The sequence below is a fragment of the Leptonychotes weddellii genome, chromosome 3 (assembly GCF_054177405.1).
Source record: "Leptonychotes weddellii isolate Sample4059 chromosome 3, ASM5417740v2, whole genome shotgun sequence".
In the NCBI taxonomy this organism is placed as follows: Eukaryota; Metazoa; Chordata; class Mammalia; order Carnivora; family Phocidae; genus Leptonychotes; species Leptonychotes weddellii.
Window position 1 is genome coordinate 57,255,666 of NC_138371.1, and position 23,219 is coordinate 57,278,884.

Sequence of the window (23,219 nt, forward strand, 5' to 3'; positions counted from 1 at the left end):
ATCGATAATAAGCTGAGAAGCTGCTGGCTTTCCCTCTTTGCTCCTTTCATCATGTTGGGAATAGAAGTTATGCCATGATAGTGTGTATTAGAGTGTTTGGAGATTTAGATGTTAAACGTTCAGGTGAAAGAGGAAGGACATTCTGAAAAAAAATTTTTCAGTAGCAAGTGGGTTATGACGTTTGCTATGAATTCTAATCTGCTTTAGAAGCTGAGGATAGGCACTTTTTCTTTAAATTTGAAGAAACAATTTTTTTTAAAGATTTATTCATTTATTTGAGAGAGAGGAAGAGAGCGTGTGAGGGTTGGCGAGGGGCAGAGGGAGAGGGAGAGACTCTCAAGCAGACTCTGCACTGAGTGTGGAGCCTCACGCGGGGCCTGATGCGGGACTCATCACAGGGCTGAATCTCCCAACCCTGAGACCATGACCTGAGCTGAAACCAGGAGTTGGATGCCCCCCAGGCACCCCAAAACAATTTCTTTGGTTCCTAAGAGTAAATATTTTTCTAAGTCTAAACTGAGACATTTATTATCTTGTAAAAGATAGCCTTTACTGACCCAAACCTCAGCCTTATATATTTTGTTCTGAATTTGAAAAGGTTCCCTCTTTTTCCTTCTTGGTTTTGCATTTATCAGCATGTTCTTTCATTTTCTTGCAGGAAATCTTTATTTCACCAATGCTTTCGTGTCTGAAACACTGATAGAAGTTCTGCGGATCAATACCACTTACCGCCGTATTCTCCTTAAAGCCACTGCAGATAGGCCCAGGGATATTGTTGTAGACCCCAAGAATAGATATCTCTTCTGGGCGGACTATGGGCAAAGCCCAAAGATAGAACGTTCTTTTCTTGATTGTACCAATCGAACTGTGCTTGTATCAGAAGGCATTGTCACACCACGGGGCTTGGCAGTAGACCATAGCAATGGCTATGTTTATTGGGTTGATGATTCTTTAGATATAATTGCAAGGATTGGCATTGAGGCAGAAGAATCTGAAGTCATTCGTTATGGCAGTCGTTACCCAACTCCTTATGCCATCACTGTTTTTGGAAATTCTATCATATGGGTAGACAGGAATTTAAAAAAAATCTTCCAAGCTAGCAAGGAACCAGACAGCAGTGAGCCACCAACAGTGATAAGGGACAATCTCAATTGGCTAAGAGATGTGACTGTCTTCGACCAGAGTGTTCAGCCCCGGTCACCAGCTGAGGTCAACAACAACCCTTGCTTGGAAAATAATGGTGGGTGCACCCATTTCTGCTTTGCTCTGCCTGGATTGGACACCCCAAAATGTGGCTGTGCCTTTGGAACCCTAGAAGGTGATGGCAAGAGTTGTGCCATTCCAACAGAAAATTTCCTCATCTTTGCCTTGGAGAATACCTTGAGAAGCTTACACTTGGACCCTGAGGATCATAGCCCACCTTTTGAAGCAATAAGTGTGGACAGAGTTGCTGTAGACCTGGCCTATGATGGCATAACTAACAGAATCTACTTCACACAATCTTTAGCATCTGGAAATGGTCAGATTTCGTATGTCAATCTAAATTCAGGGACCAGCTCTCCCACTGCCATTATTTCAGGTAAGGGCACTCCAGGAGCAGCTTGTCTTGGAAGTTGACACAACATAATTGACACATGTGGATGACCCAGTGGTTCTAAAATGCCTTTTGAGACTCTTATGCCTTTGTGTGTGTGTGTTGGTATATATCCAGGTAGAGGGAATCCTGATGGCATTGCCTTTGACTGGATCAACAGAAGAATATATTACAGTGACTACAGCAACCAGACAATTAACTCCATGGCTGAGGATGGGTCTCAGCGCACTGTGATAGCCCATGTTTCAAAGCCAAGAGCAATCGTATTAGATCCTTGCCGAGGGTATGCCATGGTCTTATTTATCGTATTTCTATATGCTTATTTCTGGAAGGATTGCGGCCTGAAATTAGGTTATGTTCATAGACAGCCAGCATTTCATGGGCTTGAAACTCTGTAGCCATATATTCAAGAGTGAAAAAATACGAGTAATTTTGAAGGGGAAGTAACTCCTATTGTTGTTAGAAAGGTTGGCTGTATACTAGGAATTAATGCTCTCACTCAGTAAAGCCCTTTTGGGCAAGTGGGTGTAGGTGAGAATGGAGTGGGTTTCATTTGCCATATTAATATGAGATTTGCAGTTAAAGAAGGCTGCCATTTTTTAACGAAAAGGTATTATGATGTTCCTTGTGGTGCATTAATTATGACTCCTTTTGGATGACTAGGTACATGTACTGGACTGACTGGGGTACTAATGCCAAAATTGAGAGAGCCACACTGGGAGGAAATTTCCGGGTACCTATTGTGAACAGCAGCCTGGTCTGGCCCAATGGGCTCACTCTGGACCATGAGAATGACCTTCTCTACTGGGCAGATGCCAGTCTGTACGTTCTTTCATTATTTTTTGTGGGTGTTGATAAGGAGAGTTCCTGCTTTCACTTTCAGAGGAGGGATTTGCATAACGTGATGAAAATATAAATATGCCAAATAGATAGGGCCAAAAATGTAGGATCGTAGTTTTATGAACTATATTCTAGCTTGGTAAATGTACCTGTCAAAATTGATCTATCATGAGATTGAGTGATTATGAACTAGAAGGCATCTAAAGATACATTACTAGATGAGTTAATTTCAATTATAATTACAAATGTAATCACTCAATTTATAATCTCCAGGCCCCATGTAACTAACATAAAATGTGAATAACTTTTAAATGCACATTGATATTAAGTTTCCTCTGGGCTTTAGCCTTCAGTTAAAAACATTTTCCTTTAGTCTTTGACTATTGGTCATCTTCTCAAATAGGTTTTTCTCAGCCAATTTCATAGTGTTTTCCTTATAAGCTTTTGTCAACTCTAATTTTACATGTAACTTCTTCAAGTAGCCCCGAAGTTACTCACATTCCAGTCATCCTAATGGAATAGTTGAAAAGATGAGATGATTTCATTTATTATTGCTGGTGTCTACATGTCAGGAATCTTAACTTACTTTGCTTATTTTCTTAAGATTTTCGTCTTCTGCTTGTGACACTAGCACCTAACAATCTCATCTTTATCTTCTCATTTGAAGCAAGCAATGATGTTTAGTGTCTAAATTTGGGTCATTATAGGTAAATACCTCGAGGTACTGGGTAAATGACAAATCAAGAAGGTCATTAGGGGAGTGGGAAGGAAAAAGTAATTCACATTTTATTAACTACTGTGTGCCAAACACTGAGTTCCATGCATCGTGTGTATTATTTCATAACACTCTCCATTTTCTAATTTTGGTCTGGTACCCGTTGTAGGATTACTTATAGGTTCTATTAATATTCGGAAATCAATGATTTTTGCAGGCCATTGTTTCATAAGCAAATGAAGACCTCCCATCATCAGCCATATGCTGCTTTTGAAAAGAAAGCTGGGGGTTTGTATAAAGGAACGGTTAGGTCCAGGCATTGGGCTGCCATTTGAGGCACTTAACTCTTTCTGGATTCCAACATTTTCTTTTTTACTTCACTTTAGGCAGAAGATTGAACGCAGCACTCTAATGGGCACACAGCGTGAGGTCATTGTCAACACAGTCTTTCATCCTTTTAGCTTGACTCTCTATGGCCAGTATATTTATTGGACTGACTGGAACACGAAAAAAATTTACCGAGCTAACAAATATGATGGGTCAGGTCAGATGGCAATGACCATGAGTTTTCCCTTCCGGCCTAATGGTATTCGCGTTGTCGTGAAGAACCATCAGCAACAGTGTAGCAATCCTTGCAGCGAGTTTAATGGAGGCTGCAGCCATATTTGTGCACCAGGTAAGGCATTGCCCATGAGGATTGAATCATGTAGAGTAATAATGATGATGATTGGTAGGGAAGGCTGAGGGATATTCAGCTCTAACAGGGAAAAAAAAAATCCAAATTCTCTTTGATTTTAGGGTAATTCATAAAATAGATTTGGGAGTTTGTAGGTTTAGAGGAAGACTTTGACAGGTTTCTTTTCTATTTGCTATGGAGCCCTCTTATGAAGGCAATTTTAACTCAAGCTTGGTGGAAGTAGAAAGAAAGATGGGGTCTTTGGCTGCCAAACTTCATGACCTGAATAGAAATTCCATCAATGAGCTTACCTCCCATACGAAAGGATCTAGTTCTTCCACCTGGGAGGTACTATTTATAGCTTGAAATATTTCTCTTATTTTCAGTGTGATACTATGTATTTCAGAGAGGGCTTTATAGATAGCAACAGAGTCCCAGGAAGATGTATCTTTTGATAGTATTGCATTGCTTTACAGATGCTGCTAAGAAGGGAGAATCATTTCTGTTGTTTCAGTGTAGGCAAGAGCTAGTTGTTAATTTAGGGTGAATTAGCCACATTTATTAGAGTTGGTGGTTGGTCTTCATGGAAAAATGACGCAGAGTATAGTTGAGAGGCTGATGGGAAGAGTTTCTATGGCTTGTCTTAGAGTACCTTTAATAGAGAAATACTGTCACTGCTGTTCTGGAAGAGAGACTATGAATGGTTGCTCCACAGATCTTTTGCTTTTTGGGCCAACTTTTTTTTCAGGTCCAAATGGTGCTGAGTGCCAGTGCCCACATGAGGGCCACTGGTATCTGGCCAACAACAAAAAGCATTGCATCGTGGACAATGGTACACGGTGTGACAGTTCCAAGTTCACCTGCCTCAATGGGCACTGCATCTCGGAGCAATGGAAATGTGACAACGATAATGACTGTGGTGATGGCAGTGATGAGCTGGAAAGTGTCTGTGGTGAGTTGGACTCTTGGAGCTTTTGTCAGGCGGTAAACCTGTCTTCACGCCAAGTGTTTGGTACAGAATCCTGCTGTGTGTGAATCGGTGTGCATTTTGTGCCTATGTGTCCTGTTAGAACTGAAAACATTTAGTCCGAGAACGCAGAGTGTTAAATCACGTATAAGCTGATATACATGCCAGGGAGTAGTGTATGATGCTTTATTAGAAAGCACCTCTGTAGTGGTTAAGAGCAAAGGTACAGGATTAAATCCTAGCTATGCCGTTTCAGTCTGTGCAGCCATGGGAAAGTGACCTAACCTATCTGAGCCTCAGATACCTCATCTGTTAGGTGGAGCTGTTACTAGGATTTTTGTGAGGAGTGAGGGAAACAATATATAAAAAAGCACAGCATGGGGCTTGGTGCATGTCCAGCATGACTTAGCATGGAACTAGGAGCTCTAATAGGTGATTGTTACCGTTTTATTAATTTTCATAGCAGAAGGATCATTCGTAATTTATTGAAATCATTCAGTATTCAGCTTCCATCTGGATGGGGTGAGGAAAACACTAGCAGTTAGCGACATTTTTCCGATAGACTGTGTAGGGGCTAAGAGCTTTATTTTCCCCAAAGAAATTGTATTTGCATGCTTTTCTGGGATTGGGATAAAATTCTAAATTGAGATGATAGAGAAGTGAAGCGACTCTGACATTTGCCTAAAATACTTAATTTACTTAAGAAAAGTAAACGGGGGCGCCTGGGTGGCTCAGTTGGTTAAGCGACTGCCTTCGGCTCAGGTCATGATCCTGGAGTCCCTGGATCAAGTCCCGCATCGGGCTCCCTGCTCGGCAGGGAGTCTGCTTCTCCCTCTGACCCTCCCCCCTCTCATGTGCTCTCTCTCTCAAATAAATAAATAAAATCTTTAAAAAAAAAAAAAGAAAAGTAAACGTATTTTGTTTAATCTAATTTAAAGTTTATCTCATTTGCACGCAGTCCGTTTTGCAGCCATTTTTGCTTTTTTTAGAAACTAGGAGGATGCTTTAATCACGAAGTCTCTTCCATGTGTCTTCTTCCTCTTAGCGTTTCACACCTGCCACCCGACAGCCTTCACCTGCGCCAATGGGCGATGCGTCCAATATCATTACCGCTGTGACCACTACAACGACTGTGGTGATAACAGCGATGAGGCAGGGTGCCTGTTCAGGGACTGTAACGCCACTGTGGAGTTCACCTGCACTAACAGAAGGTGCATTCCTCTTCAGTTTGTCTGCAATGGCATTAACAACTGCCATGATAATGATACCTCAGATGAGAAAAATTGCTGTAAGTTCATCAAGTACTTATTGTGCTTAAACCAAGTACTTACTGTGCTGAAATCTTTTTTTGTTTTTTTTTTTTTTTTATGTTCTGTTTTTTGGAGTCTCCTTTACCTCATGGGAGATAATTCTTACGTAGAAACAAAGGCTTTCTGAAAAAAAAACAAAAAACCCTAAGTATTCATCTAGAACATGAATTTCATTTTAATATATTCTGCTAAATGGTTTTTAAAAACAAATCTAATGTATTTGAATCATTCACCTAAATGTATGGACCCACACGACCATTGAATATTTTAACCTCAAATATTTTATCCTTGGTTTACATTATCTGTTAGATGAAAAATTCACTTCATAAAACTTTTGATTGTTTTAAAACTTTACCAGTAGTTACTGACAAACTATTGCCTAGATGTGTTGTGGTTAATGTTTGTTATGCACAAAGCTATACAGTGTGCTGTTGACTGAAATGATTTCTTTCTTTCATTTTTCTGGTAAATTGTTTTTATTGATTTTTCCAAAATTTCTGGGATTTGCTCTTTAGCATCGAGGGAAAAGAAAAGAGCAGTGTGTAAATTCAAATATATTTTTAGTTTGGATATATCTACATGCTCTGCTGCTTTTGTAGGTGGAGTTACATACAACATTTATTTGGATATGCCTTTTAAAAAAAGAACTCTTTCTTACGGAAAATTTCAAACACACACCAAAGTAGAAAGAATAGTAAAATGTATCTATCCATTACCCAACTTCAGTATTTTATCAACAAGTGGTCGGTCTGTTTCATCCATTTCCCCTGACCTTTCCCCCCCTTGAATATTATAAGGCAACTCTCAGACATGCATGTCATTTGTGAAGATATTTTGAAAACTAACTACCATACCATAATGATGCCTGGCAAAACTGACAATACTTGAATCCTCAATCCGTATGCAAATTTTATCATTATTCCCAAAATGTCTTTATGCAGTTGCTCTGTTCAAATTAGCATTCTGACAAGGTCTACACATGGATTTTGATTATTATAACTCTTTAATCTCTTTTATGCCTCAGCAGTGCCCATTTTCTTCATGCCATTGATTTGTTTGACTAATTGCTCAATTGAGCCGTTTATTTTGTCCCTCTTATATCCTATTAACTGGAATTTGTACCTAGACGTATGATTACATTAGGTTCAATTCTTTGAGTAAGAATTTTCCATAGGTGGAACTGTGTATTTCCTGTTGCATCACATCATGAAGCAAGTAATACTTGGTTGTTCCAGTTTAAGTCATGATAAAATTAATTAGTGGATTTAGAAGTCAGCCTGAATCTTCCCTTAAGCACTTCCCATCAACCTGCTACCCAGTGGTTTTAGCATACATGGATGGTTGTTCTATAAATCCATTATTTCTTTAAGGGTTACAAAATAAGCATTTAAAAATTCTATTATTTATTCTACATACATTAGGTAAAGTTCCATAAAGAAGAAATTTTCCTTATCAACTATTTTGTTAACCTGAAGTATAAGTCTGTAGGATAAATGCTTGATTCTTTCCCTTTGTTAGTTTCCATAGTAATGAGTTGGTGACCAGTGAACACTAATTTTTTGTTTTGTTTGCTTTTAGTATTAGACTGATGGATTTTTACATATTTGATGAATTTTAGCACAGTAAAGTCATTTAATGTTTTTGGCGCTCAACTTCCTTATCTTAGGCCAGTGGGAGCTCTGTTAAGTTGGCTCCTCTGTTATTTTGACATGGCCCATTCGGTCCATTTCCTGTCTCAGACCTGGAAAGAGAGCTCATTCCTTTTGTGGATTTAGAGATTACCACAGTGTCAAGTTTCCCATTTCTATTTGGCTCTTATTGCTTCCAGGGCTTTTTAACGTATAGAGCTAGGAAATACAATTTTTAAGGAAAAAGTTTATATTGGTTTTTCCCATTTTAATTTAAGATTATGATTTTTTTACGTAGATTATATAATCCTGTCTCTCTTATGCTTAAAATATTGGTTTCTGATGACATTTACATATTTACTTATTTGCTTTATTTTACCATAATTTCAAAATGCCTATTTAAGAATAACTGCACAAGTAATAGTACTACCAATAAATCTACTAATCATAATTTAAGATTTTTAGGTCCCTCTTGTTCTTAGATTATGTCCTGCTATGTAGTCAAAATACTGGTTTTAAAGTCACTTGATTTTTTTTTTTTCTCTGAATGGTTATGCTATTAACCTGATGTAGTATTTGCTTCTGTTACTATTTCCAAATATTAGGAATTGCTTTCCTTTTTCCATTTTTATTTCATCATTTTTATTTATACAAAATAATGTACATGGTTCCGTAGTCAAAATTACATAATGAGGTATATTCACAGCAGTCTTTTCTCCCTGTCTTCTCCATCCCACTCACTCCAAACTATTCTTAATCTATCCATAGGTATGACAACTGTCATTATTTTTTCATTATTTCTTTGACACTAGCTGAAAGAGAACTTTTTATTACTTTTATGTGCAGAAAATTCAACAGTGTTCACTTTAGCCCACTTTGGTGGCCAGTCCCTTAGCCTTTGCCTTTTCCAACTTGACAGTGGGAGCCACCGACTTTGGACCCAGGTCATTGCTTCCCCAGTGACCGTGGATGTCCTCATATCTGTCATTGTAATTGGTCCTGATAGCTTCCACTAGCTTAGTCAGAGCTCCTTTGTCTTCCGAGTTGACCTGTGTGAAGGTGACAGTGGAGCAGGTCTTCCTGTGCCCCAGACGTCCCAGCCTGGCCTTGCCCTTGATAATGCAGTAGGGAGCCCTCATGTTACACTACAGGGCGGGCAGGAAGACAGCCAGCTCAGTTGGGTCCAGAGCATGTGCAGTCACTACCAGCTGAGGCTTCTTGTTTTCCACCAAGGTGGTGACAGTATTAACCCCAGCTCCTAGGACAGGCGGCCTCCTAGTGGCTAGTGGGGACATCCCCTTCGCCAGCAGCTTTCTCTCAGCCTGGGCCAACGTTCTCTGCTTCTTCCCTTGCTTTGTCTCTGGTCTGTATTTATGGGGCAGCTTAAGCAGTTGAGAAGCTGCTTTGGAGTCCAAGGCCTGCATGAAGCGGGTAGTTGAGGGAGGCACTTTCAGACGTTTATGGAGACTAGCCCTTTGCCGCTGTAGCCGGATGTAGCTGGGCCATTTGACAAAGTTAGTGAGGTCTTTTTGGGGCTGGATGTCCCGTCTGATGCCAAAATCTTGGGCCTTTTCTTAGACAGGGGAATGACTACCTTCTTGGCCTCCTGCTTTTTCACAGAAGGGGCCGGGACCACCTTCTTCCCCTTAGCCTTCTTTCTTTTTAACATCTTGGATGGCTGGAGGAGAGATTCATTATTGTTTTTTAATATAAGCATCTCTCTCTCTTGACACACACACACACACTCACATTCATATTGTTTTTCTCACACAAAAGATAGCCTGTGGTTTTGAATCTTGCTTTCTTTCTGTTAACAATATATGCTGGAGATCGTACCGTCATTCCTTATCAATGTATAGAGATCTTCTTCATTCCTTTTTATAGCTACATATTACTCCATTATGTGGATATACCATAGTTTATTTAACCAAGAGTTGGGACTCTTGGTGGTGCTATTAAATAATTAAAATAGATGACTTAAACTACAAAGTAAGCATGCTCTCCCCTCCGCCTCCCCGTCAGCTGGAAATAGCTCTTTTTACTTTAGAAGTGATGGTGAAAAATAACTGTCATGGATGATGCCTCTGTGAGAGCTTTAAACATATTTTGAGTCCAGTAGCTTTGTTAGCATGGACATTTGTAGTGCTCTGTATATGTGGTGGATCTGTTCCAAATGTTCATCTGCTGTCTTTTCCAAGCTGATCGCACCTGCCAGCCCGGATATGTAAAATGTCAGACGACAAACATTTGCATTCCTCATTTTTACTTGTGTGATGAAGACAATGACTGTGGAGACATGAGTGATGAAAGCCCTGTTTTCTGTGGTAAGAGAAACATGCTGTTCTTTCTGTGGCTCCAGGGATGCATGTCTGGAGCTAATACACAGATAGATGGCCCAGGTGTTTGGGCTGCTTGTCACCTCAAGTTGGCTGGATAAGTAGATGCAGTAGGCAGTTACTTTAGGATGTGATTAGAGGAGCATAAGCAGCCCCTCTCTCTGTTCTCTGGATGGATCCCCACTCCAAATATTTCTTCCAGAGACCTGCTCTGATACCTGGCCTTTTATAACTGCAAAGTCATTTTGCCCAAAGTCGCGGGCCTTTTGTCTTCAGGAACCCCAGGCAGAATTTGCTTGTCAAGCCCTTATATTTACTCTTAATATGATTATAGTTACCATTAGGAACTGAAAGAACTCTTCTATTTTTTTAATATGCTTGAATTTCAGAAACTTTTATTTCATATTTAGCAATTTGGTTCAGTCAGGCATTTTCCTGTATTTATAGATCGAATTAAAAGCACCTAAAAGGCCTTTCTTAAGCTCGATAACTTTGAGGCTATTAGTATAATAGGTGCATAATTTAAGAATTTCGTAATTATCACCAGAGCAGGGTATAGGCCAAGAACAGGCATCACTTGTAACAGCAGCAGCAGGAAGAAGCAGAATTCAGGATGCAGCCATCAGATAGGGACATAGAGATAAGAGACAGCACTGACCTTTCAGGGACCTCTGCTTCCTTATCAGTTTTACCCCTGGAAAATCGTCAGATATCTTGGGCCAAAGCAAGGGGCCTTATAGACCAGAAGAAGTATAAGACTTGATTCTAGTTTGTACCCACATAACAATTTAGAAAATACATCTGACCCAGAGCTACCTAAGATTATGTGAGACAAGAATCAGTATTCAAACATAGGTAGTGTCATTTACTCAAAGAAGAATCCCGTATCACAAGGATGAATAAGAGCACAACTGTCTTTTTAGAACCATGTGGGCTGAGCTCAGATATGGCTGTATGTTGTTCTTAATATTTCCATAGAATTTATTTATTATTTTTAGGTTATAGCAGACAACATAGAGCCAAGTCTTCTTATCCATAACTTGTGGTTTCATGTATCAAAAAGATATTTCTTTTTTTTTTTTTTAAGATTTTATTTATTTATCTGACAGGGAGACAGTGAGAGAGGGAACACAAGCAGAGAAGTGGGAGAGGGAGAAGCAGGCTTCCCGCTGAGCAGGGAGCCCGATGCGGGGCTCGATCCCAGGACCCTGGGATCATGACCTGAGCCGAAGGCAGACGTTTAACGACTGAGCCACCCAGGCGCCCCTCAAAAAGATATTTCTTTGATATTTCTAACAAATACAATTTATTGTTGGGCTTCTAGAATCTAGAAAGAAAAATTCTGGAAAACTGGAACAGTATTGTCTTCCTTCTCTCCCCCACCCACCCCTTCGTCCCCATGGAAAGCTTATATAAAACCCTTTTCCCAGGCCTCAGTCTTCCTTCCCTGGCACCGGTTACCTAGTTCAGAGAGATGGGCAGATGGTTAAGACTGATGGGAACAAGCTTGTGTTTTACTCCCGGGTTTTACCTCCGTCCTCAGCTTCTCACACGTGCAGCAGTGACGAGTTTCCCTGCACATCTGGACGTTGTATCCCTAGACACTGGTACTGTGATGAGGAAGGAGATTGTCCTGATGGCTCTGATGAACCTGCCAGTTGCGGTAAGAGAGTAAGCAAGCATGACAAGCGTTACAATGCAGCTAGAGAAACTGTTCCACTACTTCCAAATACAGACTGGGATCACAGCTGCCCACTCTTTGTGCTCCTGCTCCTGTTGTCAGCTAAGAGGATGAAACCACTCAGCAGACAGCCATTGAAAACCTGTTCGTGTGGGGAGGGATCAGCGTATGGAGGCTGCCGACTGATGCCCATGAAATGAGATTATGTTGGTGATGCACCTAATACTGTGCCTGGCTTGTAGAACTTAGTTAATTTTAATTGACTGTGAATTGGAATTTCTGAATTAGGTTGAGTTCTGGCCCACAAGGCTTTTGGAGGATTCAAAAGTGATTGGAATGATCGTATATATGGGGACGGGGCATTTTATGGGCACACATCCTCCGCCTGGTCTGTGTACCAGCTTATGAGGGAAGGTCCTGTGGCCATCTGAGTTTCTCAAGAAGTTGCAGGGACCCTCTGGTTGTATTCCTGGAGGCACTAGTACCTGTTTGTATTTGGAGGCTGCTGTTAACCTTTACAAGTTCTAATCTATATCCATGCACTTTTTTTTTTAAACATAACTGTCACTGCTTTTTTATGTTAATAAATCAGTCTGCAAACTATGGCCATGGCCAGCTGCCTGTCTTTATAAAGTTTTATTAAAATGCAGCAGCGTACCGTCTATGACTACTTTTGTGCTACCGTGGCAGTGTGAGGTAGGAGCGACAGAGAACGTATATCCTATAAGCCCAAAACACTTGCCGTCTGGTTAAGAGAAAGTTTGCTGACCCTTGTTATGCAGTCTTCATACTCCTTTTTAATGGCAGTATAATATTCCATTGAGTGGTTGTATTATCTTTGAGTTAACTGCCTCTATTTTAAGCATTTAGATGGCTTTTATTTTTCCTCCACTGTAATATAATCATCTGCAAAACAATCATTATATAAAAAACTTTTTATTTGGGGGGTATTTTCTTAGTACCATTTTTATAGTTTTACAGCTGAATTTAGACTATTTTCTATCCCTAGTCTCTCTCAGGAGAGTGGTATTTGAAGCTCTTTGCCAAGTTCTTTTTCCCCAATACTGAAAGTTTTGTAGACAGCAAAGGACATGTAGAGTTTTGAGGGTCTGTAATGGAAATACATAACTGTTAAGTGAGTCGAATAGTGTTAGAGCTCGGTTTCAACATATGAATGATTGGTTCAAATATGTGAAGAGTAAGTATAGTTTCTAAACTCCTCCATGGGAACCAAAGTCAGTAAGTGGTAACCAACTGCCTGTCATATTTATGAGTACATTCTCATAATATGCAGGAGTATTATTTTAAAGAAGTCATAAAATGTATACAAAAAAGCAAAATTTCCATTTTCTCAGCCTTCTCTAATCTCACTCCCCAGAGATGATTAATGTGAAGGATGAGTGTGAGTTTTCCTTACCTTTTTCTGTATATCCTAATATGTAGATTTTAAAACACAAATAGCTACCTTACTATACATATTTTTCTGCAATTTTGCCCCTTTCAGCTTAACAACACTTGTCCGCGTGTTAGCGAACACAGATCTACATATTCCTTTGCACTGCTGAATATTACTCTGACGTATGGACGTCCCAAGTGTCTTTTCCTTTTCCTAACTGATGGATGTTTAGGTTGTTTTCATTATGAAAAATTATGCTGGAATGAATACCTATTTATTTATTTATTTAAACAAACTTCCTTTTAGAAACCTCTTTGTGCATATGTGGGAAGATTGTTCTAGGCTAGATTTCTAGAAGTGGTGTTTTTATGTCAGAAGGGCTATGTCTCTTAAAAAAGGTTGTGGTGATACACACTCCTTTCTTAGCAGCTTGTGAAAGGAGAAATGTTTCTCCTTCCTGATATTACTGTGTTGTATTTTTAATGGTTAAAATTTAATTTACTTTTGCCTGAGGTTAATTTTGAGGGGACCCTGTGTGTATGGGCCTATGACAAATAGTTGATAAGGACATGTGGGGTTATGAGGAAAGAATTTGAGTCAGTGATGACTAACTTAAAGCATAAGGGTGTCTTATCAGTTTAATTCAACAAATATATATTGAGCACTTACATTCTAGGCACTTTGGGGCTATATCAGTGAATAAGTCAAAGATCCCTTTCTATATGGGGCTTATATTCTAGTGAGGGGACACAGGCAGCAAAACAGATAGTAAATTGTATAGCATGTTGAAATGTGGTAAGTGCTATGGAAAAAAGCAAAAAGAGAGCAGGGAAATAGGGATCAGGCATACTGGGGGGATAGTTTGCATCAAACAAAATGTTTTGGGATGAAAAATAGACTTAAAAATGAAATAGTAATTTATACCCTCTTGGGAAAAGACTATTATTTCTCTATCATACCTATAAAGAAATACCAAATCACATCCTAGTAACAAAAAATAATGAGGGCTTTGCACCATCAATCAACTACTTCAGTCTCGGACCACTGGTCACTGGGACCAGCCTCCTTGGAGGACCCAGCATAGCTGTACATAGCTAGCTAATGCTCTGAGTCAGGTTTTTTAGACAGCCCATGCAATAGCAGGCTTCTCCTAAGATTTTTTGGACTGCAAACCACTTTTTTCCCTGAGACTTGTTTTTTATCTTTTCTCAGAGTACCTTGAAGCAACATGCTTAAGTAACGAGTTCAAGTGTGACAGTGGGAGGTGCATTCGAAGGGAATGGATCTGTGATGGGGATAATGACTGCGGGGACATGAGTGATGAGGATGAAAGGCACCACTGTGGTAAGAGAAACCATTCATTCCTCTGCAGAGTGACATTCCAAGGAAACTCGGGAGATGATTTTTGTGCCTTTGGAGAGTATGACTGTCAGGCAGATTCCTCTTTAATTGATTGCATGCTGATAAAATGTTACCTTTATTTTTCCACTCTAAAATTGTTTGATAGCATCCACTTAAACACTTTAAAATCTGATAAAAAATGATTTTAATGTTTATTGTCTTTCTCTTGCATTTAGCTAACAGATAATGTCCTACACTTCTGGAGCAGATAAAGAGAACTCATTTGGCCAAGCTTAATAGCCCCTTTAAACAGTGTAGCAATTAACTGTGCCTCCAGTTTCATCTCTTGCCTTATTGCTGTTATTTCGAGGAATAGGTAGAGGGTGGGTTCTTCCTTTTGAGTGGTTTGTGGACCAGACCATGGAACACCATTTTCCATTACCAACAGAGCATGGAACTCTTAGCTAAGATGTCTTAGAAGAGTGTCTTTCCAAGGTCAGCAATAAAAACAATGGCTCCCTGATGTTTGCATTTCACTGTAGCCCCATATGTCATTGACTTTGGTGGCTGTCTGTAGCTCCACATGTACTCCAAATTGAAATGGGTAGTTGGCAGCTGCACAAACACAGACTGTACTTCTCCCACCTCCCCTCACCAAGACACCCCCTCTCTTGTCTCCCATTCATCCACAATGAGATTGGATAAAATGCCAGTTCTTTTATTCTGCAGGCATTAATGATTATATGTTAGCATCTCATCTCTTTCCTAACGCTGTCATGGTTTCTGACAAGTCTTGCTGCCATATTCCCCTCCTATATGTCCTAATTCTACTTGGGTGGTAGCTGTAATGTAGTTGAAAAAGCCTAAATTTGGAGAAAAAAGACCTACGTTTGAAGCCCTAGGTCTTTAGAAAGTTCTGTGACTTGGAGCCACCTAGTTTGAGCTTCAGTTTTTATCTGTAGAATTGGCATAAAAATACCTATCTCACATTGCGTTTTTGTGATTACACTTTGTTAACCAAAAATTTTTACCAAGTATAAGGCATTTTTGGTATACAAATAACAAAATGGGAGTTGTTTTCTAAGCTCTAAGGGAAAAATATGATTTTACATTAATTTTATGGAAAACTAAGTGAGGGTTTTTTTTTTTAAGATTTTATTTATTTATTTGACAGAGAGACAGCGAGAGAGGGAACACAAGCAGGGTGAGCGGGAGAGGGAGAAGCAGGCTTCCCGCTTAAGGACTGAGCCACCCAGGCGCCCCTAAGTGAGGTGTTCTATTATGTTTATTTCTTACTTCCAAGGTCCAGAGCAATTAAAATGGAATTTTGAAGGTATTTTTTATTATAATCTGTTATTATGATAATAATGCGATTTGTCTACCTGTTGTACTCTTAATTTCCTTTCATCCCTCAGACTATTAAGTAATGTAAAGCAAGGGAAATGGTTCAGAATGAATTTGACTACTAGCCTGAGTTTTCATGTGGTTTCTGTTTCTTGTGTGCTTTGGGTTTCAGACAGTCACAACTGCTCAAGTTCTGAGTTTCTCTGTGCAAATAATGTGCCTCCATCCAGGAAGTGCATTCCCCAATCCTGGGTCTGTGATGGTGATGCGGATTGTACCGATGGCTATGATGAGCATCAGAATTGCACCAGGAGATCTTGCTCTGGAAATGATTTCACCTGTAGTAATGGATTGTGTGTCCCACACTCATACAGGTGAATTGGGGCTTAAAAAATTTCCCAGTAACCTCAAATATCCACAAGGGCAGGGCTAACTTATCCATTAGGCATGGTGGCCACAATGCCTAGGATCCATTGTACTTTTAGTGGCCTATGGAAATGAGAAAGTTTAGATCAAAGAGAGTATTTTAATATATAATATTAATATATCTGCTTTTATTTCAATGTGATCATTAAATACAATTTTTAATATGTTCGTGGAGGAGAAGGCCCATGATGGTAAAAGGGCTTATGGCTCATGCAAGGCATAATGTAACCTTGCACAGAGGGCCACGGAGATGAATGAGGTGTGCTTGATATAAGAAAATTATTTCTTGAAGCAGGTGACACTCTTGGTTTTCCACTTGGAGTAGAGGCATGGGTACAAGATATACTTCATTTTTTTCTCTTTGCTATAAGAAAAATAACAGTACAAGCATGATCATAAATGGAGCTTGGCGCTTAGGCTTAGAGCCAGTGAGACAATGGGGAGAAGCAGGTGAGGTGAACTGAGAGAGCATGTTCTAGCTAAGAGATATGAATGCCGTTCAACATTGCACAGGAGCGCTGTTCTATTTTGAGAGAAATGGAAATCTGGATTTTCATATTAAATACTCTGATTTTATTTATTATTTATTTTTTATTTTTTTGAGGGAGACCGGGGAGGGGAGGAGAAGTGGAGGGACAGATGGAGAGGGAGAGAATCTTAAGCAGGCTCCATGCTCAGCATGGAGCCCGATGCGGGACTAAATCTCACAACTGAGATCATGACCTGAGCTGAAATCAAGAGTCAGATGCTTAATCAACTGAGCCACCCAGGTGCCCCTAAATATTCTGATTTTAAATGCTGGAAACAAAATTTAAAATTCTAAGAACACTGCAGATCAAATAGATCTAGTGCACAGCCTGCCAGTTTTGGGGACCTCTCCTGTAATATTCTGTTGCTTGATTTCTTATCATTTTCTCCAAATGGGCCATTCCAAAGGTTTATCCCTTTTTTTTGGTGCCCCACCTTCTCACTATCCCCACTTGGCAAAAATTTGGATATATAGGGAAGTTGGGAAGAAAAATGATGTGAGGTTTCAATCCTGATGGACTAGGGGCATAGCAAGAACATTAACAAAAGTAGGGGAGCCCAGGAGGGAGTTTGCTCCAGGCAGACAGTGAGTTTGATGTAGTGGGACTTTCTGCGGTGGAAATACGTATTAGGCACTTGGACACATAGAACTGGAGCTAAGAAGAGATAGTGCACATGCCAAGGACTGTGAAAGGACGTACATGCCTACCGACAGCAACAAGACCTGTCAGCTTATCGCCTGCTAAGGAAAGACATGGAGAAGCTATATGAAGCAGCAGAGCTTCTGGGACCATTGGCTGAGGGGCAGGCAGCCCCTCCACAGGCCCTGTGGTGCTGCTGGAATCCAGTGTGGTGCAGAGCTGTGTGTTCATGATGGTGGTCCTGAGGAAGGCAGAGAAGGTTACGTCATGTTCTGTGAGTGCTACAGAAGGCACAGGGACTTGGCATTATGACCAAAAAATGGTAGTGATGAAGCTCAAGCAGACACTGCTGTTGGTGGTGGTATTGACACTCTGGAGACGGTCTGGAGACACAGCTGTCTCCTTTTGTAGTGAAACCGTATTTCACTCTGCTTTGTCTGTATTTAACTGATAGGGATGTGTCCTGTAGATCGTAAGTTTTTGTAAGGGAAAGCGCATAAATCCTTATCTGTATTTTCTCCCTACTTGCTCAAGGGTTCTAGTATGCTCTACTGCTATTTGTTCTGCTGAATTCAGTAGATATTTAGTACCATCAGTTTGAAATACGTTCTGGAAACCTAGCCTTAGGAGCTACGGAAGAGATCTGTATCAGGTCTTAATTTTTATCAGATTCTAGGTTATCTCTACTTCCTTTCTGAACTTTCTGAGCTCTTTCTTCATTATTCCATGATTACTGTGAACTTGCAGCTGACTTAGCCCATCCTACCAGACTTTTACTGATTTCATCTTTTCCTTTCTTTGTTCCTTCTTTTTCCCTTCCATCCTCCCTCCCTCCCTTCCTCCTACCTTCTCCCTTTCTCTCACCCCGTTTTTTGTTTGTTTGTTTTGTTTTGTTTTGGCTGAGCTTTCTGAATTGCTTTAGCCAAGGGCTATGGCAGAACAGAAAAAATACTGTTTCTCTGGAAACCTGAGCTATAGGGTCTAAAATAACTCCAGATTCTGTTTGCTTGGGGTGCCAGTAGCTGCTACTTAGAGCCCTGTTAATGTGCACTTCTGCTTGCTTGGCAGAATGTATGTTTCCCTATTTGGTAGGTGGTACAGGGGATCATTTTTCCTACTGACTTTGCTCCTCTTGGCTCATTACTGAAGCTGCTGAAGAACCTGGATAAGACTGAGTTGTGAGCAGCTTGCTGGAATATTGATGTTAATTATGTCCAAAAACTTTCTGATTTGCTTTTCTTTTTTTTTTCTTTTTTTAAAGATTTTATTTATTTATTCATGAGAGACAGAGAGAGAGAGAGAGAGGCAGAGGGAGAAGCAGACTCCCAAGGAGCAGGAAGCCCGATGCGGGACTCGATCCCAGGACCCTGAGATCATGACCTGAGCCGAAGGCAGACGCTTAACCATCTGAGCCACCCAGGCGCCCTGATTTGCTTTTCTAACTGACTTTTTTTTTTTCCTTTTGAGTTGGAGCTAAACTAGAGGAAAGAAAGCATTGATGTTTCAAATCATTTGGAAATGAGTTAAACAGCTCCCAGGAGACCAAATGGGGCTGAACCAGCTTGCTCTGATCGCAACTTTCTTTACAGTTACATGCACACATTTTGTTATAAGTCACTTTGCCAGCACCCTAGGTTTGTGGATGGCATTGCTGCTTAGTGACCTGACCATAGATCAGTCGTAAAATTGACCACATTCAGCTTTGGTACCTTGACATCTTTTAATGCTCTGCCTCCAGCACCTGTGCCTTCCATGGTAAATCCTTTTATTAATTGTCAAACATGAGCTTTGCCAATCCTTATCCAAGGTTCCTTTATACTTAATTCCTATATTGTGAATTCTGTGATTCCTTTATGCTTATGTTTTGTTACTGTCAGCAGGAACCCCTTCAGTAATCATAATTTTCAGGGGATTTTGGAATAATGTAGAGAAGAAAGAGCAGTCTGGCTTACAGAATTTCAGGGAACTATATTGTCCTTGTGATGCCTGGGAGTGTTAGGTCCCCAAATAGGACTAGGAAATGCCTTGTTCCTTGGTCAACAGCCCATGCTATCCTACTAGTTTTCCCTCTTTCCCAGCACCATGACTACTCACATCTCATGGTAGGTGGCAGGGTATTGTGATTAAAGATGGAAGGAACAGGACAATGCAAACATTACTCCGATCGGAAGGTATGCATTCTTAGAGGACACATAATGATCTTTTTTTTTTTTTTTATTTCTTTTGAGAGAGAGAGAATGAGAGAGAGAGAGCACGAGAGGGAAGAGGGTCAGAGGGAGAATTAGACCCCCCGCTGAGCAGGGAGCCCGATGCGGGACTCGATCCTGGGACTCCAGGATCATGACCTGAGCCGAAGGCAGTCGCTCAACCAACTGAGCCACCCAGGCACCCAAGGACACATAATGATCTTATCATGTATAATATATGTTCACTTGGGTATGGGCACTTCTATCATCTGGCTGCTGAGGATATTGCCTGTGCCCATAAGTCATCTCATTGTCTGAGGAATAGATCTGATAAACACCAAAACTATAAATTTGTGTTTAATTAATTTGTCAACTGCTTAGAAATGAATGCAGTGATTTTTAATATCTCTAGATCAACATTTCTAATGGCAGCAACCAGCACCTGGGGAAATCATATGGAATGCTAAATATTAGATTCTTCTAGAGCTGGAGGTTGGTGGGGTGGATAGCGATTCTGGGAGCGAGGGAACTAAGGACATGGGTGATCTTGTTACTGAAATGGTTGGCTTGACATTCAGGTAGATGGAGGAGGTAGCAAAGCCCTAAGTGGGTGATAGTTGAGACTTGTCTGCCTCTCCAAGAGTGGTCCCGGGTCTCATTACACAGGTGTGACCGGCGCAATGACTGTGGGGACTACAGTGATGAGAGGAACTGCTCCTACCCCACCTGCAGCGAGAACCAGTTTACCTGTCAGAACGGGCTGTGCATTTATAAGCAGTACATGTGTGATGGGGAAAACGATTGTAGAGATGGGTCTGATGAGCTGGAGCACCTGTGCCACTCTCCAGAGACCACGTGTCCCCCTCATCAGTTCAAGTGTGACAATGGGAACTGCATCGATATGGTGGAAGTCTGCAACCACCTAGATGACTGTTTAGATAACAGTGATGAGAAAGGATGTGGTGAGTATAACAGAAGATTTGGGAAAAGGAAAACAGGGAGACCGAACGTGGATTCTCAACCCTTTGTGACTCACTGGGACTTTCTAGTCTGTCCTCTAAATAGAATATTCCCAGAAAAGTACTGTTGTTTGTCTATCAAAAGGCAAGTGTTTCTTAGTATATGAGGTTAGTACACAAACATTTTTAGGCTAATTCATCAATTAGGCAGTGATTTGAAAATAAAGGATGAGCAAATTCATACCATTAGGAGTTAACACCACTGTTAAAAAGGACAAACAGTGTGAACCCTTGAAATGACTTGTCTGAGCTCTCCCTCTGCTAGGATTCCTTTGCTTGTTCATTTTCATCTTCAGGTGCTTGAAGGGGAGAGTCAACCTCTGTGGGTAAACCAGTTGAGCATTTATAAAATAGGGAATTAATAGGAACATGTTCTCTTCCCTGTGTAGATAGTTTCTGGGTAAGCTTGGCCATGTGTCACAGGACCAGCCAGGAGGACACCCAGTGGACTGCTGGGCGGCTCATCCTATCTTGTGAGAGCCAAATGTATGCATCTCTTCCCAGCAACATGTCCAGTGAGGTTACCCTGGCAACCTGAAATTGGCCCTGGTATGAGAGTCGCACTGCCGAAATGGAAGATGCTACAAATCACAGCATCCCCCCACCCCTGAGATCTGTTTTACCAGCACACCACTGGCCAGGCTCTTTTCTTTTGCTTTTCTTTCTCCGCTCCCCTGCCACGTTACTTTTTAAATTATTGGTTACAAGGAGATGGGTGGGTGTAGGATTAGAAGTCAAACATAAGCTTGTTCACTATATTAGTCGTTAAAACCACTGGTGAAGGATTAAGTTGGGGAGGAAGTTGAAAAATAGGGACTTTTGAATATCTGTGGCCTTTAGAAGACCCTATTGCCTGTCTTCTTTTAGCATGATTCATTCGAAGTGGGCTGTCCAGTGGGAAGCTTGACTTTGAACCATTCTGGTAGGTCTGTTTTGGACATTTTAGCTTCTCTAATACCTGTCTTTTACTTACAGGCATTAACGAGTGCAATGACCCTTGGCTCAGTGGCTGTGACCAAAACTGCACCAACACCCTCACCAGTTTCTACTGTTCTTGTCGTCCTGGTTATAAGCTTATGTCTGACAAACGGAGTTGTGATGATATTGATGAATGCAAGGAGACGCCCTTTGTCTGTAGTCAGAAGTGTGAGAATGTAATGGGCTCCTACATCTGTAAGTGTGCCCCAGGCTACATCCGAGAACCAGATGGAAAGAGCTGCCGGCAGAACAGTAACATCGAACCCTATCTCATCTTTAGCAACCGTTACTATTTGAGAAATCTCACTACAGATGGCCATTTTTACTCCCTCATTTTGCAAGGGCTGGGCAATGCTGTGGCCCTGGATTTTGACCGAGTAGAAAAGAGATTGTATTGGATTGATACAGAGAATAAAGTCATTGAGAGAATGTTTCTGAATAAGACAAACAGGGAGACAGTCATAAACCACAAACTACCAGCTGCAGAAAGTCTGGCTGTAGACTGGGTTGCCAGGTAAGAAAATACTGAGGAGCTTTTAAAAGTTAAAATGGTTTAAAAAAATATATTGTAACCATGTTTTTATCTTAATAGAGAATTGAATCTAAGCTTGTGGACATAATTCAGAGTTCCTTCGTGCAGTCTCAATAATTCACTTAGACGAGTCTGTTTCCTTGGCTCTACCATTTAAATTGCTAATTGCTCTCCCTTCCATACCCTTACTCCTCTAAGCCTTTACATTGCCTGGGCGGGATGCTTATGCTGCATTAAGAAAGTAAAGTCAGAATCCTTGTGTGAGGTGTGGCCCCAGAATTCCCTATGTGACAACCCCTTTGAAGTGGGAATTGTAGCTCACTCACTTCTGTTGCTTCTTTGCAGGAAAGTCAATTTCCTGTTTCCGCATGCCCCTGTTTTCGTGGGGGAAAGTTAACAGCTATCTTTGTGATTCCACCATAGCTTGGATAGGAAATTCGGTGGCTGACTGTATACTGTTTCACAAGCAAAAAGTCTGTATTCATAACTCCTGGCTCTTCATTTCAGAAAGCTCTATTGGGTGGATGCCTACCTGAATTGCCTCTCTGTCTCTGACCTTGATGGTCGATACCGCCGCAAGTTGGCCGAGCACTGTGTGGATGACAACAATACCTTCTGCTTTGATCATCCCAGAGGAATTGCCCTTCACCCGCAATATGGGTATTGTCTCCCTGTAATCTTGGGCTCTTCTCTCATGCCCATATTCTGCCTCTGTCACCAAAAAGGCTGTTCACGTAGTTATCTCAAGGCCAATATCTTGCTGGGATTTGACTTCTGCTTTTCCTAACTGGTAAATGGTTTAGTTATAATGGGTAGAAGCATGGTGTACTCAAATGATATTCATCAGCTGTTCTGTTTTCTTTGCCATGACACACCATTTCACTCTTCAAGTCACCTATTTTGGTTGCATGCAGAGAAAATTATGGTTAAAAAAAACAAAACAAAACAAAAAACCCACCTTTCCTGGACTCTACATGTCAAATCCACTGAAATCCCCAGTTAATCATGTTCATTCTTGAGCATTTCCTATACATCATTCCTTTTTAGATTATTTTGTTTTTTTTTTTTTTCCCTTTCTGAG

General features: G+C 40.7%; 1 protein-coding gene and 1 pseudogene across 1 annotated transcript in view; one reads left to right on the top strand and one right to left on the bottom strand.

The window, feature by feature from the left end:
• The window catches only part of LRP2 (LDL receptor related protein 2), a 199,144-nt gene that overhangs the window by 128,955 nt on the left and 46,970 nt on the right, over positions 1-23,219 (top strand). The window contains exons 39-51 of the mRNA XM_081814243.1: positions 659-1,579; positions 1,712-1,877; positions 2,258-2,416; positions 3,536-3,825; positions 4,574-4,777; positions 5,838-6,080; positions 9,929-10,054; positions 11,610-11,729; positions 14,356-14,487; positions 16,001-16,202; positions 20,276-20,571; positions 21,604-22,120; positions 22,646-22,798. Coding sequence (XP_081670369.1) covers positions 659-1,579; positions 1,712-1,877; positions 2,258-2,416; positions 3,536-3,825; positions 4,574-4,777; positions 5,838-6,080; positions 9,929-10,054; positions 11,610-11,729; positions 14,356-14,487; positions 16,001-16,202; positions 20,276-20,571; positions 21,604-22,120; positions 22,646-22,798 — 3,529 coding nt within the window. The remainder of the gene's footprint in view (positions 1-658; positions 1,580-1,711; positions 1,878-2,257; positions 2,417-3,535; positions 3,826-4,573; positions 4,778-5,837; positions 6,081-9,928; positions 10,055-11,609; positions 11,730-14,355; positions 14,488-16,000; positions 16,203-20,275; positions 20,572-21,603; positions 22,121-22,645; positions 22,799-23,219) is intronic.
• On the bottom strand, positions 8,597-9,399 carry LOC102735673 (large ribosomal subunit protein eL8 pseudogene; annotated as a pseudogene).